This window comes from Rhododendron vialii, chromosome 13a (assembly GCF_030253575.1).
Source record: "Rhododendron vialii isolate Sample 1 chromosome 13a, ASM3025357v1".
NCBI classification, from domain to species: Eukaryota; Viridiplantae; Streptophyta; class Magnoliopsida; order Ericales; family Ericaceae; genus Rhododendron; species Rhododendron vialii.
In genome coordinates, this window is record NC_080569.1 from 12308151 (window position 1) to 12331448 (window position 23298).

The window sequence follows — 23298 nt, forward strand, 5'->3', positions numbered from 1 at the left end:
ATGCAACATTGTTTTAAAGAACTAAATCACATCTATCAAACAAGATCCATATTACATAAATAAAAATTATTTACCAATTGAAAAAATAAAATAATTTCCAAACTACCCTTCTAATCATCCACACTCATTTTTGTTTTTGTTTTTATCCATACGAATTTATAATATTTTCATTGAATGTGTCAAAAAATGTATTTAATAAAGGACAAAATAGTAAATTCAAAAGGATAAAAACATAAAAAGAAAGGAGTGTGAAAAATATAAGTATTTTTTTAGCCGGTTAGGATACAACATGGAACTAAAAAAAATTGAGAATTTTTTAGTGGGTTAGGATACAACAAGGAACTAAAAATTGAGACGGAGGTAATAACAACTAACCCCTAACAGTATCATTGAGTACGAGACACTTTTATATATACTGGGGATACCAAAGGTATTGGTATCCCTTTTGGTCTGTTTCCATTTTTTTGGCTATTTCATGATCAAATTTGGATGATCGGCTCTATTCATTTTGTAGAGTTCGATGAGATCTGTAATTATACAAAAAATCATGTTCATCGAGTTTTAGTAAATACATGATCGGCAAATGTGAAATTGAAGAAAATGAAAACAGGGTCCAAAAAACACACTGAATTGGAACTCAATTTTGTTTGTTTAGCAATATTCATATGTGTCGATTATGTATTTACTAAGGTTCGATGAACATGCTTTTTGGTAGAATTTAGGCTCTCGCCGAACTCTTGTGATCGGAAAATGACTGAAAAATTGAAAACGGACCGGAAGGGATACCAACACTCTTGATATCCTCGGTATACATAAAAGTTTCTCCATCGAGTACTCATGACGGAGGTGCTGGACTCCTGTTATAACAACCAACCCCTAACAGTAATACAGGTGCAAAGGTTTCTTATGGCGGGTGCTCGACTTCTGTTATAACAACTAACCCCTAACAGTAACGAGTTTTTATGGAAGAGATGTTCGACTCCTATTATAACGGCCCTTAACAGTAACATCAAAAAATAAAAAATAAATAAACCACTAGTAGGATAAGTTCCAGTACTAGTACAGTTGTTGAGGATCTCTCCCTCTCTCTCTCTCTATATCCATATATATGTATATATATATCTCTCTTCGGCAAAAGTAGGTCATTCCTCACCGAACAAGTAGAAGTTGATCGAAGGGCTTTTCAATTATCAACTCATATGACCCATAGGAAGGTACAAAATTGGCACTGTCTTACCCCATTGATTCCTTAATTTTAGGTCTTGCTGTAAGTACGTAAAACTTGGCTTCCATTGTTTGGTTTTTTCTTGATCATAGTTGAGTTGTTTTGCTTATTTCTGCCTCGTTGCATGTTTTGAGTTTTTGTTTATGTGTTGTAAAAATGAATTTTAGGTATTCGTTGCTCTTGCTCTTAGTATTGCATGGTCATTAGAGTTCTTGCCCAGATTTTTACACTCAAATTTGGAAGCTTGCCGACCCACCCCAATCACTTACCCAATTTTTACTTAAATCCAATCCATTCACCACCATCACAGATTCACAACTCATCACGGCTACCGGCCACGACCAAAAATCCTCCTTCTGCACGTCAGGTCTCTCTCTCTCTCTCTCTCTCTCTCTCTCTCTCTCTCTCCCTTCTGCAACTTGGATGGTCGGCTGGGATTTGGGTAAACTAGGGACGACCAAATGCCAGTGAACTAGGAACGACCAGCAACACTAGGATCGACCATCAACACCATTGCCAGAAAACCAACCACCACCACCGAAAAAGCAGAACCACCATCGACCACAACCGCCTACCCCCAAAAAGGAGGCGTGGAAATTTGGAGGATTTGGTTCTCACCAAATTTGGTGAAAAAATTGAGTAAAACCTAATTTGGTTCTTGACTTGGTGAAGTAGTGAGAGGTGGGTTTTTGGTGATTTTTACTAAAATTTGGTTTGAGTCCAAATTTGGTGATGGAGTGGAGATGCTCTTATAATTTACACAATTTTTTGCACATAAATAGGGGCAAGTGTACAGTTTGGGTTTGTCGTATGGAGTATTAGCCAAGGGGATGATTGATTGGCTTGGTTTGGTATAAAAATTTGTCACTCTGAGTAACAATCAAATTAACTGCGTATTTTTTACCCCAACGAAAAATCAAATTAACACTGCATTTTTCCCTTTTCCTTTTGCTTGGTTATGGAAAGATATTTAGCAAAAATATAAAAACTTACTGGAGATTTCAATCCCATACGCGTGCTTTTGTGCGCGCGCACGTGTGTGGAGTGACCATCATACACAAGATTATTCAAGCAAAGTTCTATTCACCTTTATTTGTGAGGTTCATGTTAAGTTTGTTGTTTTTTTTTGAGATGGACCATAGAAACATTAAGTGAGTTTCAATATGGTAAATTAGTGGTAGAAATTGTATGATTGAAGTCTTTGTAGTCTACCACTAAGTACCAACTGACTTCCCTGGTTTGTTCATCCGAAGAGGTAAAGTCTGAATTTCCGTATCGTGACAATCAATTTTTGTTGTGTATTTCCATTTTGGTATAGTTTTTCCATCTTTGTCATTGCTTTTGTTGGCTGTGTTGTGTATATACTTTGGGGCCCACACACACTACACCTCCAGTGTGTGTGGGACCCACCAAAAGATGTCAGTGTGTTTGTTTGTGGTTGTATAATAATTGTATACTCTGCACGTGTGTCAAATACTTGTGTATTTAGAGCCCAATCCCAAAACTAATACAAAGGCGCTGTGCCTAACTGGGGGGTATATAGCTTATAGAAATTTCATTCAGTGGAGTCCTTCGTGAAGTCATTAGTAATGTCTGTCTGATTTGTAATGTTACAAATCTTATCAATACCAACTTTCTCAGCATATATATTGAATTATTTAAAAATGTTGAAACTTGTCAAATTTTATGTAAGAATGAAATTGGGGAACATGTGTTCTATCGCTTGACTCTAGTGTCAACTAAGCTTTCTTTAAACAATTAAACAAGAAAGAAAGAATTTAATGGCCATCTTTGTTTTCCTTTTTAAAGTACTTTATTGTGGCATGTTTGTGATAGTTGTGGATATAGAATTTAGATTATAACTTCAGATGCTGCTGCAGATTATAGATCTTATATTTTAGTAAAAGCAGATAAACGTGTATACTATAGCTGTGGAATTATGATTACGGTACAGCAAAAGCTGCTACTGTTGACTACAAAATGCTGAAAATCAACTTTGCAATACTTAGAATCCAAAATCTGATCTGAAAAGCACCTCAACCCAGCTTCTCTAGAATCAGATTTTAGACCCGTTTTCAGCTTCTAGGCACCAAAATTTGTTAAGAAGAATTTTTGACAAACACTCACGACACAACAGCTTTTCAAAAGCTAAAATCTTAAAATCTGCTCCTAGAATTTTTCATGAGCACCCACAATTATGAAACTCCAAAACCTTCGAATTATAGTAGCCATATGTTATTTTTTCTGAAGTTGGTGGGTTCAATTGAACCCTCTCGAGTCCAGTGCATGACTCCACATAGCTCCACTGTTGCTGAAATGTGCATGCTGCAAAAAATGGTGCTAAATGAGTTATTTGCTTTGGTCAGACAAGTATGTAACTACATTTTGCACTTTATCAATTAAACAGGCAGGAGTAACCTTTCACAAGCATATTTTTTAATGCTTCGATAGGTTGCTCCTTCTGTAAAGTTGGTAATTATAATCAGCATGAATTATTGAATTTGGACGCAGTAAGTGGAACTGCAAAGTTTATCTGTGGAAAACTAACTGTTGGTTGTTCAAAATTTTAAAGCAGGGTTTTACTTTTTCTCCTTTTTTTCAATAAGGCGATAGCCATGTGTGCCTGATTACTTATTCTTGTCTTCGATTTTTTCACTCTCCCACATAAAAGCCTTTATAGTGCCAATGTACGTAGGTTTGATTTGAATAAAATCTTAAGTTATGTTTCTTATACTTCAGCACCAAAGGAACAATATCCTACCAGTTCAAATAGATAACTATGTTGGGGACAAAGTACAAATGAAGTTAAAGTAAAGTACATGATGTACGTCCATCCAGTGGACTAGGTAGAAGCCAAATGCTTTTCTAGGTAAGTTTATGGTGTCTTCAAACTAACCATGCAGCACTTGTGGGCGTGTGCAAGGGTGCAGGTAGCTTTGTCTGAAATTTAATTCTCATTGTTCTTTTCGAATCTAAGACGTGTAGAAAATCGCTCTCTCATCTTTTCTGGTAGTAGCTGCATTGGCTTCTTTCTACGCCATTGGTACGCTATGCTATCTTTTACTCTGCAGATTTTGTGTTTTTGAGCATTTCTATGTACTTTTGTGTATGCATATGCAATTATATAGTAACAATGATTACACGAGATCTAACAACATTTTTCCTTCAGATGTATTTTCTTCTTTAGGCTTTGTTGTAAATTAACTAATTATTCCTTTTTACAAAGGCTAATAGATGCAACTGCAAGGAAGAATCATGCGAGTCATAGGCCTAAGTTGTCACAGATGTTGCGGTAGAAAAAGATACGAGGTTACCGTACTGGATAGAACACATAGCACGTTACTGTTTTGGACACAAGACTTGATTTGGTGTGTTTTGGCTATCGTCAATCCTGTTCACTTTCAATGCTGTTTGTTTACAAGCTACAGTATTCTTGGAAGACAAAATAATTAATAACTGACAGAACCAATGGGTTTGATTTGCGTAGTATTATGTTTCAGAAATTATCTCTAATATCTCATACAAACTTTCAGTTCAGAAGTCGTGTGAATGTGTTATGATTTTCCAGTCTTAATAACCATTCTCTGATTGATGCCTATTTGCATTTTGCTTAGCTCCTTCTCCTTTTATTTGCATAGCTCTTACAGTGGTGACGTTTTCTTTTTATTTTCTTTTTTTAATTCAGCTATCCTTTGGGAACTTGGAAAGCAGCAGATATAGAATTTGATAGATGGTGAAAAAGTCGGAGGAAAAGGGTATTTGGGCACCACATACACCTGAAAAATCTATTCGGCCAACGAAGGGGCCTGTTTCTGTGGACAGAAAATGTGAAAGCCACGTGGCTGGAAGTTTCTCTCATGAAACTTCACAAGATTTTGCAGGTTTTAATGCTTTAACAGACTGCATTGATGCAGCACAGTCTTTGAAAGAGGCGAGTAGTAAGTCACAGCTTCGTTCAGTTCCAACTCCATCGAAGAATGACAATACCTGGGAAAGTCGCAAAGATTATACAGACACGAAGCAGCAGACACAGAAGAAACGTAGAGTGAAGAAATATTGGCCTAAAGTATTGGATGAAGCCAAACCAAAGAAGAATCCAAAATCTTCTACTCCCAAACCATGCACTCCAAAGCCTTCCAAGCGCGCTACTTCCAGGAGATGTCTAGATGAGAAGATGAAGGATGTTGGAGAGGATTGTCTCCCTTCTGCCTCCACTAAACCCTCAAAACATGTCCAGATTGGTGGGCAAAATGTTGATGCAACTTATGTTCCGGAATCAACCAAACGAGCTCTCAGTTTCAATGTGCAGAATCATGAGAGAGATTCCGGAAAAGATGCTAGAATCATTATTCACCAATATCAACGACGAAAAAAGAACATTGACAGGTCACCTTGCGATGCCAAAGCAATGGAACAGTCAGAAGAATTCAATTTAATGGTTAAAAACATGACAGGCATGACATCTGGTTTTACCCTGACTGAGGAGTGGATTCAACCTACCCAATTGTCTGAGACAGAAATAGGGGCTACTAATGACTCTCTCGATATAAATCAACTAGGTTGCTGCAATGGAAACTCCTTAATAGTATACAGGAGGGTATTCCGTGCCAATCAATGCCCAAGCAGTAGCAGAAAACTTGGACCCAATTTTCCCAGGATGTGGAAGAAAAGAAGGATGATGAGACGAAAGGCAACCATCTATGACATTTTCAAGTATGTGATAGCTGCACCGAAGAAACGAACGATCAGGAGACAAAAACAAACTAGCTTTGGATCTAGGCGGTCTGCTAAATCTGCAAAACAAGCACATAAACGGGTTAAAACAAGCAAGTTTCCATCAATTATGACTGAAAGACAGATGGCTGTACAAAAAGAAAAGGACAATCATGGTGGCCTAGTGCCTCGTTATGCGGGGTTAATGATTTCACCTACTAAATCACAAGAATGGTCAGCAGCTAATGACCCAAGTTCATTCCAGTGTGTACTATCCTTAACCCCACTAGCCATGTCAAAGAAGAGGAGATCCTATAAGTCCATCCGAAGGCTCAACTTAGGTCCCTCAACCTTAATTCCTTGTATAAATCACTTGCCATCAGTTCCTTTTCCACAATCCCTTCATGTTAGAGTTGGCAACCAGGACCTGCTAGTCACAGATTATGATATTATTGCAGCAAAGAGGCAGGATATTATCGAGTTCCTTGACAATGATGTTCCTGGTGATAAAGAAGTACAAGGATGCCCCAAATATGTCCTTCCCTCTACAGAAAGTAACTACGAAAAAGAAGTACAAGGATACCCTGAATATGTCCTTCCCTCTACAGAAAGTAACTACGAAAACCACTTCATCAGTTTCATGTTGGTTCCAATTTATTGCTACTTATAGATGGATTAGTACTTACGTCTTGTTTGTAAAATTGATGCAGGCATGCAGGATGTGGTTTCTGTACAATTGATGGATGTTATTGTGGGACTTCAGGGTCTACATATCAGCGATGCAGGTGGTCAACTTGTTGTCCATAGTCAGAATGCACATGGTAAAGATGGGCAGCAGAAGGCAGTGATTGTCTATAAGAAACGAAAGCAACCACCTAAAGTTGATATTGACCAAGAAACAATGAGGGTGTGGAAACTACTCATGGCTGGCAGAGATGAAGATGTTGAAGAAGAAAGAGACGACGAAAAGGAGAAATGGTGGGAAGAACAAAGAAATATTTTTCGTGGTCGGGTAGATTCGTTCATCTCCCGCATGCATCTCGTACAAGGTAAAAAGCACTCCACTTGTCATTTAATTGAGTCAATTACTGTCTTATATGTTGTTAATTTATTAATTTCCATGATATTTTAACTGATGCCAATTTTGTTTTATGACGTTCATGGTCTCCAAAGATCTATCACCCTATAAACCATTAACTAAAAAAAACAAAAGGAGATATAGGTTTCATGGAAAACCGAAAGAGATTGCATAGAGTTAATGAAAGATTGGTGTTTCCTCTTTCTGTTGCTATTTTCTACTATTGAATTGCTTATTTTATTTTAATACTGCAAGCAGCTACTCTATCTTAAGGGGAAAATAATCCTGAATAGGACTGCATTCTCGGTGCATATACCTTTACTAAATGCGGATTTACTGACTGCAAAATGATGGCTTCACAGGGGATAGACGTTTCTCACCATGGAAAGGTTCAGTGGTGGACTCGGTGGTTGGAGTTTTCCTTACACAGAATGTTTCGGACCATCTTTCAAGGTAAACTGAAGATTTAGTCCATATTGCCTAATTGCTTGTAGTTAATGATATTCTCACATCTTTTTTTCCCTACAGCTCTGCCTTCATGTCTCTTGCTGCAAAGTATCCCCTTAGATCTACTACTGCGCACAAAGCATGCGATGAAGATGGGGAAGTTGCATCCAACAACGAATCAGTTGGAAGTAATATAAGAGAAAGAGTCCAAGATGAAATTTTGCAGCAGGATTTCTTGGATTCATTCATTGATGGTCCACCAAGTACTAGTAAGCATTCTTCTGTTGAAAGATCTAGTGGTTTCTCTGAGACTGTGCAGAGGGAAGATACAACTTGTCTCCAAGAATTTAGCGGTGATGAAAATGGAGATTTGCTAGAAAATGAAAGCTTATTGGATTCTTGTATATCAAGAAAAGTGGAGAATGCAAAGCAAGGATCAACTTGTAATGGTTCATATGTTGTGAATGACCCACCTGCTTCTATTTGTTCACTCAGTTCCCAAAAGCAGTATTCTTATATTCACCTCACCCCGTTTGATGTTGAAGTGGAATCCCTAGACTCTGGAAACAATACAATGAATGATGTAGAGGACGTTGGTGAAAATCTTGGATGCATTGGATCCTTGGGCAGTGAAGCTATAGTTCAGAAGAAGGCTACTCCTAGAGCTCAAGAAGCAAGAGTTGAGCTGTGTGCATCATTAAGCAAGTGCCAAGTACTCCCAGAATGTAGTTCACAAGCAGAAGTCAACAAAGTTAATGTTCAGGAATGTATCAAGAATTTCCAAGAAGGCAGTAAAATAAGCCCTCAAACCAAATCTCCATCGAGGAAAAAGAAAAGCAAGGTTGAGAAGCAAGAGAAGTCAATCGACTGGGATGAGTTGAGGAAAAACTATGTTGGTTCTACAGTTTCCACTAGTGACACAAGGGATTCCTTAGACTGGGAGGAAGTTAGGCAGGCAACAATTGATGAGGTTGCCAATGTCATTAAGGGACGAGGACAACATCGTGTGCTTGCGGAACGAATTAAGGTATATCAAGAAAATGATATTTTGGTGAAGACAACTTCTTGCCCAATGCTTTTAATTCTGCATGGAGGTTTCAATGATTGCTCATAGGTTCCACTGTATTTGTTTCAGGACTTCCTCGATCGGGTGGTTAGAGATCATGGAAATATCAACCTAGAGTGGCTGAGAGCTGTTCCACCAGACAAAGCGAAGTAAGAAACCATATATAGTTAGGCCATTACTCACTAGTTCGCCTCATGTGGGAACAGTGAGAGGCACACCAAGTGATGGTCATTAATACATGAGGATTTATTGTGTTCATTGTCTGTAATTTTAGGGAATACTTGTTGAGCTTTAAAGGACTGGGGTTGAAGAGTGTGGAGTGTGTAAGGCTTTTGACACTTCAGCATCATGCCTTTCCGGTAAGATGTTATTAATACTTTTTGTCAGTTACTAGCTCAATAGATTTCGATTATACTTTTAATTTTCTACGTGATTCTTGCCTCTACAAGGTTGATACCAATGTTGGACGAGTAGCAGTACGTTTGGGATGGGTGCCTCTGAAACCACTTCCTGAGTCACTTCAGATCCATCTTCTAGAGCAGTAAGTACTGTAATAGCAACTAATCAATACAAAATTTCTGTTCAGACTAATTATTTTGGTTGTACAATTCTGATTAGGTACCCGGTCTTGGATACCATTCAAATATATTTGTGGCCACGGCTGTGCACCCTGGATCAACGAACATTGTAATTTCTAATGTTTCCAAGTACACTCTTCAATATATGTGCATGTATCTTGATATGTGCCTCTTCTGCTTATGGTAGAATAGCAAAGCTTTATAACCAGGAAAACACTTTTATCACTCTAGTTTGTTAATGCAGGTACGAACTACATTATCAGATGATTACCTTTGGAAAAGTATGGTATCATCTCATCTAGTTATGTTGTTGCATCACACTTTTCTCAGTTAGATTTTTATGATGAGAGAAATTCTAAAAGTGACATGACCATACAGGTATTCTGTAGAAAACGCAAACCAAACTGCAATGCATGTCCTATGAGGGGGGAGTGCAGGCACTATGCTAGTGCATTTTCAAGGTTTGCACCTTTTTTTCTCAGTTTTATTTTTTAATATATGCACTAAGCACCGCTTTGATTATTGAACTGAAGTGATAAAGCTAGAAGACAAGCCTCCAAATTCAACACCCTGCATCATATGGGTGGGGTTAATTGACCTGCTTTTATTTTAGCCAGCTATGCATCCAATGGTTGGACTACCTGCAGTAAGATTGACTTTATCTTAACTATTAGACTTCATGGTATGTTAGAGACTAATTTTTTTCTAACCAGAATTAAAATGAATAAACAAAAAGAAAGAGGAAAAGGAAAACGAAGAAGAAGAAATGATCTCAGTCAAATAGGCAAGAACATTGATTTCATATTTTGGTATTGATAGTGTTCTAGATCTTGCATGTTATATGCTTATGTGTGAGCGCTTGGGTTAACTGTGTTTTGCAATTTTAAAAGCCACAACAGTCCATTTTGGAACATACTTCTACTGAAAGCGCATATCAGTGAACCATAGCATACTATGTGCAGTGCTACAAAGTTCTTGCATAATATATGCTGACGCATGAGTGCTTGGGTTGACAGTGCTTTTGCAATTATAAAAGTTACAACAGTCCATTTTAGAACATACTTCTACTGAAAGCACATATAACTGATCCATAACATACTATGTGCAGCGCTAGGCTTGCCTTACCTGGGCCACAAGGAAAAAATACGGTAACTTCGATTGTTCCATATGAGGCTGTTCAAAATTCCAGCTTGGTCATTACGCCAGCAACCAAGTCACTTCCTGTGGCTACCTTCTCAGAATCAAGATACGAAACCAACAGCTGTGAGCCTATTATTGAACATCCACCGTCTCCAGAGCCTGAATCCACAAAATACCTTGAGAGGGATATTGAAGACCTTTATGATGATCCTGAGGATTATATACCTACCATCAGGCTAGATGTTGAAGAGTTCAGATATAGAATACAGGAGTTCATTGAGATGAACAATATTCCACTTGAAGGGGTTGACATTTCGAAAGCTCTAGTTGCTCTAACTTCGGAAGCTGCTTCAATTCCTCTACCCAAACTGAAGGACATTAGCTGGTTACGGACAATACACCACGTGTAAGTATGCAATTCACATCTTCATACGTCCATTGAAATATTCAAAACTTAGTCTGATGCAAACACAGGGTAGTTAAATGGTATGAGATAGTCTTATAGTGGCACATTTTAAAGATAATAAATAATAGCTACAATCTAGAGCTGACAGTCGCAGATGAGTAAATTCTCAAGCATGTCATTCATAATCTATCTGTGATATGACAAACATTTTGAACAAATGTATGCTTGGATGGTATATATACCTAATTATTGCTTAATGATGAGACTTAGAATTTAACAATGGCCTATGCGAATAAATTTCTAATGCAGGTATGCGCTTCCTGATTCACACCGTATCTTGGCAGGGGTAAGTTGTGTCAATGTCACCTACCCATTGCACAATTAATAGAGTGTCCTTTGCATGCATCATGCATCAATAAACCGTTCTGATAACCATTGTGTGTTATTACAGTTTGACAAGCGAGAGCCTGATGATCCTAGCCCGTATCTTCTTGCTATATGGCCTTCAGGTACCTAATTGACATGGAAAACATGATTTGAAATGCTTAAATCCAACAAGTCTAAACAGGTCGTCCTACGTAGAGCATAGGTTAGTAGTGCCTGTGAATCATGTGGTCCTTAAATGCCTGGGGAAACATGTGATCCGTAGATTCTGGGGAAAGGACTATCATCATCTTCTTTTTTTGCCCCACAGTGGGGTGTTTTAAATGATCGTGTCTGCGAGACGTATGATTCTGGTTCTAGCTCCCTTGCAGATCCATATTGTTAAAATATTCAGGCAAATAAAACAAGTCACCGCTTATCATTTGGCTGTTAACAATATTCCAAGTTGAATGTCCATCAGGTGGAACTGCAATTTCCTCCAAACCTTCCAGAAAGCTATGTGACTCCTCTCAGGAATCACATTTATGCAATAGGGACACATGCTCTTCATGTAATGATGCTCAAGATCAAAATGTCCAAACAGTTTGCGGAACAATTTTGGTGAGGGAAAAGTTGCAACCTTTGTGTGTACCTTCTGATTAGAGTCATTGCGATATGATGTGCTAAAAAAGCCTAAAACTTTTTTTTGTTTATTGCCAAGCCTAAAACTATTACTGATGACTAACACATACAATGTTTCAACAGATACCATGTCGAACAGCCACCAGAGGAAGCTTTCCACTCAATGGAACTTACTTTCAGGTTAACGAGGTAAATTTGCACTAGATGTTATGCTATGCTCTTTTATGTTCTCTTTATTTTTTCTCTGGAATCAATCTTTTACACTTTCTTTGGTCACCATAGTTCAGTGTCATTAGCTTTTCTAATAACTTTTGTGCAGAAAAAAATGAAAAAAATGGTGTCCTTGCAGGTCTTTGCTGATGATGAAACGAGTCAACACCCACTTTCTGTTCCTAGAGCATGGATATGGCCACTAAGAAGACGAACTTTACATTGTGGAGCCTATGCAGGAGCAATATTTGGAGGTAATACAATCCAATATAATTCGTTCCACTTGTGACTTGAAAGTAATTTAAACTATTTTTATGAAAGTTGGAATTGGTTAACAAATGCATCACTTTTTGTAAACCAGGTTTATCAACAGCAGAAATCCAGAGTTGTTTTTGGAGAGGTATGTTATTAATGCGCTAAGGGTTAAGACCAAGTACATAAACCTTACAACATGCTCTACTCATTTTACAGTTGGCTTATTCAAGGGGAAAACATGAATAAAGCTACATTCACACATTTTTGCTTAAAAATGAAGACGGCTTATTTGGTTTTTTTTTTTTTTCTCTTAAATCATGAAAGTTAGACAAGGAAGGTTTATATGAAAAATAGCCGTGAGAACAATAATCACATAATAGACCTGCATGTTACGAGATGCAATTTGTAGCTAAGATAAAGTTCATCTACTCTAACACTAGTTTTAACTTTGATTTAGAACCAAAAAAAGTGACTAGTAGTTTCATGGAATTCAAGTTTTCATGTCTCTTAGGTAATGTGATAAAAATCTTGATTTTACAAGTTTCTTACCAGAAAGTAGCCATGAGCATGAACCCAGCAAAAAAACCCATATATGGCGAGGATCCCATTTCACAAGGCAAATAAGTGATCTTCCCACTGGTCGGGTTTGGTATTGGCCACTGCCAGTTTGTTAGATGGTGTAGATCTGTCAGTGGAGGCAGAAAATGAATCTTACTTTTGAAGAGCATTATGCCATAGCTCAGCTTTATATATTTGTTTCTGCTGCCAAGAACACCTACTTTGGTCAAATTTTCTTCAAATCAAACTATTTAGAGTTTTATAGTTTGATCTTAATGGAGCACTGTGGTCAAAGAATAGCTTGTTCTGTTTGAAGATAGAATCAAATCATTTATCCCACTAGGCTCCAAGCTAAACAATTCTTCTCTCTGCCATACTGCTTATTTTGGAATTTCGTTCTCAACTTTGAATCTGCCTGGCTCTGATGTGTCTGGAAAGCTGCAGGTTTTGTTTGTGTGAGAGCATTCAATCGGACGACACGGGCGCCTGCCCCTTTGTCTCAGAGATTTCATGTTTCGACAATTCTTAAAGGGAAGAGAAAGTTCACTCAAGATGAGTAGGATGTTGTTCTGCGAGCGAAGAGGAGAATGCTTCATAAGCTTCGTGTCATTGTTCATATGTTGGACATGAGGCAGAAGATTGATGCTCATACCAATCTAATACAAAAGGTGGCTTTTTGGTTTTGTGCACAGTTTTTTTTGGGCTTTCTGAACATGGGTATAGAGGGAAGGCATTTCTCTTGGGAATTTTGATAGAAGGTGTGTATATATCATTTTTGCTTTCGCATGCCCATTTTTCGGTGCTTTCTTATACAAATGTGTCTAGCAAACATTAAATTTATTCTAATACTCAGTCTAACACTTCCTTCCTACAAATAAAATCCTCGGAGATGATGTTGTTTATGTATGCGTGTGTGTTTCTCCCGCTTTGATGCTTTAGCTGTCAAACTGAACTTCATCTCCCAATTATAGGGCCCTAAATATTAGAATATATCACTTCCTCTGTCCTTAAATAAGTGTCCGGTGCGCAAATTTAGGCCTTACTACCTCTGTCCCAATTTAATTGTCACTTTTGGGAGTTTGTGCCACTTTTCAATTGATTATATATTGTATTTTATAATGTTTTAGGTGATTTTGAAAACATTATATTATAGAACAAATCGAGATCTATCAAACAAGATTCATATTGGATATAGAATTTATTACCGATTTAAAGATATAATTAATTTTTTTATCCAATTAAAATAGAACTGGGACAAATAAATTGGAACGGAGAGATTACAAATTATGCATTTTTTTGTTAAGAGAATATTTTTTTTTTCACAATCTAAAAGAACTCATTGCTATCTATTGATTTGTGAAAAAATATAAATTTTTGTAACACAACAAATGCATCTTTTTAAAGGCCTAGGTTTGCATGTTGAACATTTATTTAAGGACGGAGGGGGTAAGTATTTTGTTTGTGCAATATTTTACCAGCGGACAAGTGTGTCATGGTATCATGGTAGTAAGTTCTTTGCTCCCTTACCATAAAGTCACGAGTTTGATTCTCCTTCCATCTTTTTGCGAACAATTGTTCAAGTTGTGCGAAAAAATGCTTTAAAACTACCATTTAAGACTCAAACATGCAACCTAAGAGCATTTCCGGCCTTAATCTAAATTTTTACCCAATTTGGGGTCAAAATTTGGATAATAATTCATTTTGGGTCAGGTTTACTCCAATGGTAAAGCCTTATATTGACCCAATTCAATGGCATAGAGGTAAATAAAAGAGAGAAGACGACCAGTCCGGAAAACTCCGGCGAAGTTTAGTAGCTCCGACAAGGTAAAATCTTCTTCTTCGTCTGTACTTTCGTACAGAACTTGGATTACTGCACCTTCTTCACTGAACACCGATTGCTGCACCTTCTTCTTCCTCTGCAGTTTCTTCTTCTTCTCCGGCTAGGTACAACCTTCTTCTTCGTATGCACTTTCTTCGTCTCTCTCTCTCTCTCTCTCTCTCTAGAACAGTGGAGAAAAAATGGGTTTAAACTTATCTTGTCCCATAATTGGGCAAAAAAATGAGTAAAACCCAAATATGGAAAAATGATTTGGGTCATGATTGGAGAGGAGTTTTTTAGGGTTTTCCTCTCTCCCTCTCTCTCTCTCTCTCTCTCTCCCCCCGATTACTTACCACCGCTGCCGGTGCACTCTCCCTCGCCTACTTGCTGCCGGTGCGCCCATCCTCCTTGTCGGCGCCGTCCCTCGTCGCCGTCATGGCCGAGTTCCAGTCCTCCATCGCCACCACAACTGCCGCCCTAAGTACTCATTTAATTTCCCGTCGTTGTATACATAGTCGCCGGAACTTGCCCCTGAGTTTCGAGAGATTCGAACAACTTCAGTGGAGAACTTGCTTTAGGTAAAGGTAGATCATATTTATTCCTCATGTGAGATATATGAACATGCTTATTTGTGGTCGTAGTATGTATTTGGCCGTTGGATCTGTGCTAACTATTGCATCATTTTCTATTTTCATTGGGCTTCCAGCAATACATGGAGAAAAGTCGTGGACAGCGGCTGTAAGTTTTGGCTAGCTCAGCCGTGGACTTGTGGGGCTTGTCACCCAGATTTAGAAGGTTGCCGATGACCTATAGCAGAGCCGGCCCTGATGGAAGCTTTGACCGTGGTTCGCTTCGTCTTCGAATTGAACAGAGGGCTTGAAGCTGATGGTTAACCTGAGATACATGATACACCCCAATAATAAGTCCATGGTTTCCAACTACTTGGATCCAGTGGTTGTTTATTTATTTATTTTCAACGGACCGAGTGTTTTCTCCCGCGAAGGATTCTTTTTGCTGATCTATTGAAGATTCTTGCATAGTCCATGGTTATATGTCTTAGGCTCCGTTCCAGAATAGATAAAAAGTCCTTATTTTTTAAGAAGGCAATTTCAAGCTAAAAAATTATGGGCTTATTGAAATCTAAAAATATGCAATATGGATTTTGTTTGAAAGATCTCATCGAGATCTTTTATACGATGCAAAAAAAATTAAAAAAATATTTTTCATGTACTTTATTTTTAAGTTTAAAAATGTGAAATAAGCTGCTTATTTTTTAAGAAAGTTTCTGGAACGGAGCCTTAGATCTATCTTTGTTTTTGATAAAAACAGATTGGAACATATAAAATTATATGTACATTTTTGTTAATGTATTACCAAACATACGGCAAGAACGCAGATTGTGATATAAAAGTTTATATGTGCACTTTTTCAACATGCAAATAACATATTTGGCATGGTACAAAGTTTAGATATACACTTGTGCTGGCAAAAAATATGTTCTAGATAGCAATAGATAATCTTATATGTCTTAGATCTATCTTTATTTTTGAAAACTTACGAAGGACAAATTGGGACATCTAAGATTGTATGTGCACTTTTGTTGATGTTGTACCAAACATAAGACAAGAACATAGATTGAGACAGATAATGCTATATGTTAAGGTGTGACAGGTTTAAGACGGGCAGGGCTCAAAATAGGTATAAAAAAAAATTGGTCACACATATAACGTTATATGTTAAGGGGTGGCGAGTTCAAAAAGGGAAGAGCTCAAAACAAGAATAAAAAAAGAAAATAGAAATTTTTGTCACACATATAACGTTATATATGGTGTGGTGGTGGCGGAGGTGGTGTTGGTGGGTGTGGTGGTGGTAGTTACGTGGTTGCAACTTGCAACAAGATCGAAAAAAATAGAAAAATATATTTTTTGTGTTAGTCAAATAAGACCCTTGTTTCTTTTACATAGGGTAGTTTTGTCATTAAAATTATTAATGGACTAGAGGGGTTAGAAACTTTAGAAGTGGGCTAGTGGGATTAGAAACATGCTAAAGTGGACCTCCCAAAAATTCTCCCTTCTCTTATCAAACAACTAATATATATATAGGAAATATGAGATGTCTCATTTTCTAAACTCGCCTAAGACCTCAAAAAATCTTAGGATCGGAGCCTGGTCGACACTGAATAAATACATCAATCTACCTAACTATGCTACTCCATACTACGCCGGATAACATACCCTGAAGGAAAGGTCATATGAAAAGGGGAGAATTTTAATCGCTACCGATCAAGCTCAAAAGATAGGAGGAGTTGTGGAATTATTTGAAGATGGGATGAGTTACCTTATCAGAGTTGAGGAGGAAGAATCATTCAGAATAATGGAGTCATGCATCCCTTCAACGGTTTTAGTTTCAGATTTTAAGGAAGGAGAAGATGTGAGAGATCGTAAGCAAGAGGTTGTGGTGGAATCCAACAATATTATAAAGGATATTTTAACTTCGGGGAGTGGAATCAATCAGGTTATGTGTGAATGGTGATTAATAAGGAGATTTCTTTTTTTGCTGCCAAGATGCTGATATTGTCAATTAGGGTTTGGCTTTTCAGAAAGATAATGTTGCGGAATACTGTGATGAGCTTAGAGAGAAGGATGTTGGCCTGATCTCTATAAGGAATTCCAATTCCGAGAGCCAGTCTATTACTAGCCCTTCTCTTCCTTTGAGGTCCGTTGTGAAGAATAGTAGGAACGTTGTCTTGGGAGAAAGATCTATTCATCAAGCTATTCAAAAATTGGAGAGGAGATTGAATAGATCAAAAAGGAAGGTTAGAAAAAAAGGATGGTTAGAAAGAAGAAATCTTTAACCGGGTTAAAGGAGGCGTTGATTTTAAAAAAGTTTTTAAGAAGATTCCCTCTTCTTCTCTTTCTTCTCAAGATATTTGCGATAGAAACTCTCTTAATTAAGCAAACTCGAAAGTTTATGGAAGTTGGCAATACTTTGGGCATTGATTATCTTGGCGGGGAGAGAGAAAATATTAAAAAATATATTGAGATGATAATGAAGGATGGTGAGATTTTAGATAAGGAGCTTGAGGCTATTGTTTATGGTTTTGATGACTCAGAGGAAGATGCCCCCATCTCTGTGGAGTTTTGATCATCGTTTGTTGTGCTTGCTGTTATTTTGTTGTTGGTTGGTTTTTGGTCCGGTTTGGTTTCTTTGTTGTTGATGCTAGAGTGGTTTCGGGTCGCCTTGGCTTAGACGATCATGGGTCGTTTGATACTGCTATCGTTTGCTTTTGCTGGTGTTTGCTTGTGTTAGTCTTGGTGGTTGGTTTTTTGTTGGTGTGGTTGTTTCGTTGGTCTTTTGCTGTTGTTTGTTGCTTTTTTTTTTTATTAGTTTTGTAACGCTTCAAATTTTGGAAACATTAAATAGAAAATTTCATTGAAAAATAAATGGAGTCTGGCTCAATATTACATCATAAACCTTACAAAAGTACTTTTATTCAAATAAAGGAGGGAACTAGGGTTCCTATCTACTGCTCCGCTTCTTCCTCCATCCTGGCTAGCTCTTCGGTTTCAAAGGCTTCCAAGGTGTGGAGTTCACCCTGTTTCGTCTATAAGATCTGACACATTATACCGGCATTGCCACCAATATAATATGTCAGGGTCACCAAAGGTAACACCGCGAGCTACAAAAGCTCAATAGAACAATCTATACCCACTAACCCTTAACTTACGAACAATCAATCATAAATTTAATGATTTCCACATAGTTCATACATATTTGACAAAATAGTTAACAATGACACATCTACATTCATTATCCAAACTAACGTTGGTGTCCATTATATTTTGAGTTTTCTCCTACGCGACTTCTCGTAGACCGTGTCACCATTTTTCATATTTTATAACCATATCAACATTTCCAAAATCGTTTTTAACACACCCAACCTCGGTTCCGCCGCGCTGGTCTCCCGAGTATTCTCACAATGGTTCCGCCGCGTCGGGTTTCCATTGGCACACAAAAACATAGAATTTGGCATTGGCTCTTCTCCACAGATAACCAATCCACAATTCAAACCCTCAGTTCTGCCGCTCTGGGTTCCCGAGTATTCCCACAATAGTTCCGGCGCTCCAGGTTTCCAAGTATACCACAATGGTTCCGCCGCTCCGGGTTCCCATTTGGTTTTTCGAAAATCATTACTTTACACACACATACCACACAATGGGCAAGTCCGGCCACATTGGGGTTTCAAATCCACACATTGCCTTTAACACACCCTCGGTGTTATGTCTCTAACTTTTTCGATTTTCGTGTCACGTTTTCATGCTTAGACTCCACGGTAGGACTTTTCACATACGACATCATAAATCATTCATTGTAATCTTGAAACTAAACTAGTAAGATCATCCAACTCTATATTATTCTATCATGCTCATATCACAACTTAAAGCATAACGCCACATGTACGGACGCCTTTGGAGTGAAAATCACTTATGCTTTACAGCAAGACAAGTAATACAAACAATTCATAACACATGTTTATAACCATCTAAAGATCAAAATACGAATACTTCTATCAACGACAAAGTCTTATCTTTTGAAGAACCGTTCTTTCTACCTTTGTGGAAAATTCAAAACAACACATGTTTATTAGAGTATAAGTCGATTATTCCAATATGCTCATACTTCCATTTAGCGAGAATAAGTTTACTAACTATCATGCATTTCAAATCTTATAGGCGATAGATAACTTTATATACTTACAGTTAGCGTATAAGAAGATTCTACGTTATACTTTCCATCATACGGTTTTATGTTATACGTAGAGTTTAGTGGACAAAGGGACTCTACATATACTTAGAGATAGTGTATATGGGACTCTACACATATTTAGAGATAGCGTATATGGGACTCTACCTTTTTTCTTAGCGGTAGTTGACGACTATGGAAAGTAAGTTGGTGTTTGGGCAGAGTAACTTCTTACGGTGAGCTTCCGGGAGCTTCGAAAGAGAAGGATTTCTCTTGAAACTAGTTTGTAACTAAAACTACTCTACTTTATGGATCGAAAAGGTGGTTTGGGGATGAGTTTCTTGAAGAACACAAGAAGAGCTTCAAGAACAAGGAAAACTAAGTAAGAACAAGTAAGAACACAAGCTTTCTTAGAGAGAGAAGTTGCTAGGTGAAGGGGTGAGTTGAATGGCATGAGGGTGGTCCTTATAGCAAAATGTTGGGCTCTCCCTCCCCTCTCTTGGCCAGCCTCCCTCTTGCTCTACCTCCCATGGATTTGCCCCATGGTCATGTCAAATCATGCTTGAAAGTCTTCCATGACTTGTCTTGTCCAATCCTTTTAGGCTTAAGGCTATAAACTAACTAGGATCTTAGGCTTTCTAGGTGAATCTAGGTGATTATAGCCTAGGTCTTACAAGTCTAGGGTATGGTTTGATTAGGCTAAAGTATAGCCTTCCATGTATGGTCAATCCTAGTCTAGGTTTTGTAGTCAAAATCTAGGTTATTAAGAGGTAGGTCTAGGATGATTAAAGGCTAGGATTCTATGCTAGAATTTGACTAGAAATGGGTTGGCAAATAGGAAATAGACTTATGGCTAATAAGTAGCTTGTGCAAGTGTCCAAAACACATGCACACACTCCACCTCTCCCTCTCACTCTCGGCCTCCCTTTCTCCCTCTCCCTCTCGGCTTCTCTCTCTCTCCTCTTGTACTATGTACATATATATATATATATCTATCTAGGAAAGTAACTCTAGTATAAATAAGCTTAAGGCTATAACCTTAGGCATGTCTTGTCTTATCAAGTTGTATATATATGTATATACACTTGGCAAGTCAAATCTCTATGAACCAAGGAATAATAATTCCCCTAACATTTGTTACCCAACGGGCAAAGAAAAAGTAAGGTTGACATGAAAGGTTGAAATGACAAGGTTGACTTCTTGGAAGTAAGATACAAGATTCTCATGGTACAAGATTTCCATGTGACTAGTCTTGTCACACACACACACACACACACACACACACACACACACACATATATATATATATATATATATATATATATATTAGTAGACTAGTTGCTATTATCCAATGGGTAATATCTTTCCTAACAATTATGAACCAAAGGGTAAAGAAAAAGTAAAGTTGACATGACATGATCCAAGATTCTTTTCTTAACTTGTCACATCAAAGCTTATTGGCCATTAAAACTCTATTATCCAATGGTTACAAGTTTTCCTAGCGGTTATTAACCAAAAGATGAAAGAGAAAGGAACTAGGTAGTTTGGTTTCTCCAACTAACCGGTTAGAAACTAACTATACTAACCATGTAGGGCTTCTAGCCAAGAAATATAAATTTTAAGGACTAACATCTAATTATGACGGATTATTAGAAATTAAAAAGAAATTTTAAAAGAAATCAAAGTAATTAAAAATAAAATTCAAATATTTAATGAAATTTTTATTTACCAAAAATCAGGGTCGTTACAAGTTTCTTGCCAACGTTTTGGGTTCCAGTTGCTTTTGCTTGTTCTCATCCTTTTAATCTTTGTATTCTTTTTCAAAAATTAATAAATTTTCTCTTGCCCAGGAAAAAAAAAATGATGGGGATCAAATGGAATTGAGTCTAACTACAAGGTGGAAAACGTTATTATCCCAAAATTATAAACAGGCAGCAGATGTGTGTGTGTGTGCGTGTGTGTGTGTGAGAGAGAGAGCCTTCAAAGTCAGAAAATGCCGAATGCATATTCGTGAGGAGGCCTGCTTCCTCCCTCACCCCCCACCACCCCCCCCCCATTTCCCATATTACCCCCTCCCCTCCCTCCTGTTCTCTTGCTCTTCGCTTCGCTCATTTAGTTTTTTTTTTCTTCTTTTTTTTTCCTCTTTATTTCCTTTTGTTTCTTTTCTGTTAGAATTTTTTTTTTCGTTTTTTTTTCTCTTTATTTCCTTTTGTTTCCTTCCACTTTGAATCTTTTTATTATTATTTTAATAATCTTTTCTATTTTCTTTATTTGTTTCTTTTCCCATTTATCTCCCTTCTTTTTTTTTTTTTGGTTAACTCAAATTCTATTTTCAATTAAAATTGACTTTATACTTAATAAATTTATATTATTTTAATTAGTTAATAAATTAGTCTTAACAATGAATAATAAAAATAACTTGTAATGAACAATAATAAATTGAAATAAAATTTTATTTTATTATAATTGAGTACATATTGTCAAAATATGAAAATACATAAAAACACAAATTTTAATCAATATCTCCTCCAAATGCTGCTCCCGGCGTGCTTATACCCATTACTTCGTATCACAATAGCAAACGTGTTCCATAACTGGCAGCTCATCCTTTAGCTTCGTCCGATGAATTTTCCTCCCACCATGTTGGGATGGGTGGTACAGGGTAATGAGGTTCTAAGAAAATTTGCACGAAGTGATTGTTGTTAACACGGGCAATAGCAATTTTTCGGCGGTATTCGACTGGAACTGGAGGGGACCTCAATGGCAAATGAGTAAAACAACTGTAAACATCCTCATCAAATGTATGCAGTACAAGGTTGTACCTTGTTGCGATGACAACTCCCAAAGTCATAGCCTCCATCCAATGATCCTTTGGTGCTGTAGGCTCGAACCAATTCAGTAAAATTAGTAGATGATTTGCCCAATCATGTACTGGATAAATCACACTGTATAGATAATAATTTTTTCGAATCTCTTCAATAATCTCCTCTTATACTCGACTCCAATCATTTTCACTATACCCGATTAGTGCAGTTATCGCCCTGAATCCACAATGACCATCACCTAACACGTCAACAGTGTGGAAAATATAACGCTGATAAGCCTGAGGTAATCGTTGAATGTAGCGATCAGTGATGGATGGAACTATAAATTGAGTGTTGCGAACCCCCAAACCCCTCCCACGTCTTCCTCTCCCTCTCACTCGCGATGTTGCAGTCCTTGATCCTGAAGTGGATGCTTCTGAGAAAGAAGGTATGCGACGTGTACTTTGCTCATCTCTACCTGTAGGTCGACCTCTATGTTCTGTGTTGTACGATGGAGGTCGAACTGTGCTACGAGATGGATCTGCCATATCGATAATCCTGTCTATGATATGCTCTTGCATAGGTGGATCCATCCCATCTAATATCTCAACGACCTGAGATGTCCTGTCAGGTTGTGCTCCATCCTCATTAAACTCGGTTGCGTGCATAGACAACCTAGTCCAATAAGCGTGGATACTCCATAGCGGAATTGGAGTGGAAATGGAACGATAATATGCAAGATCGTGCATGCATGGCAATCCGTGTGTGATTTTGATCGTACAGTTGCAATAGCCAACAATGTGGGGGGATACTTCTAAAGCGGTTTCTAGCTGATCATGTATGAACTCCATTGCCTCTAATGAAATGCGACACCTTACCTGATCAAAAATGTCATCACGTAATTGTTTGTGGCGTGGAATGTTCAATGATTTCTTGAATGACTTCTTAATTTCCCCGAACTGATTTTTCAACATCTTTTTTATTTTATCAAAAGATGTTTGTAGCGATGACATGGTATCCCCCAAATATATAGCTTTAGCCTTGCATGTGCAGACTCTGCCCTGTAATAGAATAATGCACTGTGTTTAAATAGGAAAGTATCAAAAAGTATTCCTTAGCGTAGTAGAGAAATGCACAAAATTTAATAGTAAAGTCAAAAAGCGATTATACCTTTGACTTGAATTGCTTCCGAGGTGCATACATGTATCTGTCCATGCTGAAACAAACTGCTCTTTGTACGACCTTAACCAT

The 23298-nt window shown here is 37.6% G+C and overlaps 2 protein-coding genes across 6 annotated transcripts; one reads left to right on the top strand and one right to left on the bottom strand.

The window, feature by feature from the left end:
• The first annotated feature begins 1065 nt into the window (after positions 1-1065).
• Positions 1066-13587, top strand: LOC131312336 (protein ROS1A-like). 5 transcript variants are annotated; one of them, XM_058340035.1, is made up of 20 exons: positions 1146-1214; positions 3965-4094; positions 4911-6549; positions 6649-6987; positions 7379-7469; positions 7545-8490; positions 8599-8678; positions 8804-8888; positions 8979-9070; positions 9148-9216; positions 9352-9388; positions 9486-9568; positions 10216-10653; positions 10963-10999; positions 11105-11162; positions 11498-11637; positions 11782-11847; positions 12008-12122; positions 12230-12268; positions 13126-13587. In XM_058340035.1, the coding sequence occupies exons 3-20, from the start codon at positions 4956-4958 to the stop codon at positions 13239-13241; spliced, it is 4425 nt and encodes a 1474-aa protein (XP_058196018.1). In that variant the 5' UTR covers positions 1146-1214; positions 3965-4094; positions 4911-4955; the 3' UTR covers positions 13242-13587. The 5 variants fall into 5 exon arrangements, with proteins under 5 accessions (XP_058196017.1, XP_058196020.1, XP_058196018.1 ...); XM_058340034.1 differs by lacking the exon at positions 3965-4094 and having other exon boundaries at positions 1066-1214; XM_058340037.1 differs by lacking the exon at positions 3965-4094 and having other exon boundaries at positions 1131-1267.
• An 8645-nt stretch (positions 13588-22232) lies between these two features.
• Positions 22233-23298, bottom strand: LOC131313883 (uncharacterized). The gene is made up of 2 exons (XM_058342379.1): positions 23218-23298; positions 22233-23108 (listed from the first exon to the last, which is right to left on the bottom strand). The coding sequence occupies exons 1-2, from the start codon at positions 23296-23298 to the stop codon at positions 22233-22235; spliced, it is 957 nt and encodes a 318-aa protein (XP_058198362.1).

Coding starts and splice junctions, on each gene's coding strand:
- LOC131312336 (XM_058340034.1), top strand. CDS start 4,956: ATGGTGAAAAAGTCGGAGGAAAAGGGTATTTGGGCACCACATACACCT. Junction 9,389..9,485: donor AGATGATTACCTTTGGAAAA/GTATGGTATCAT, acceptor ATGACCATACAG/GTATTCTGTAGAAAACGCAA. Junction 9,569..10,215: donor TATGCTAGTGCATTTTCAAG/GTTTGCACCTTT, acceptor TACTATGTGCAG/CGCTAGGCTTGCCTTACCTG.
- LOC131313883 (XM_058342379.1), bottom strand. CDS start 23,298: ATGGTTAAGGTCGTACAAAGAGCAGTTTGTTTCAGCATGGACAGATAC. Junction 23,109..23,217: donor GGAAGCAATTCAAGTCAAAG/GTATAATCGCTT, acceptor ATTCTATTACAG/GGCAGAGTCTGCACATGCAA.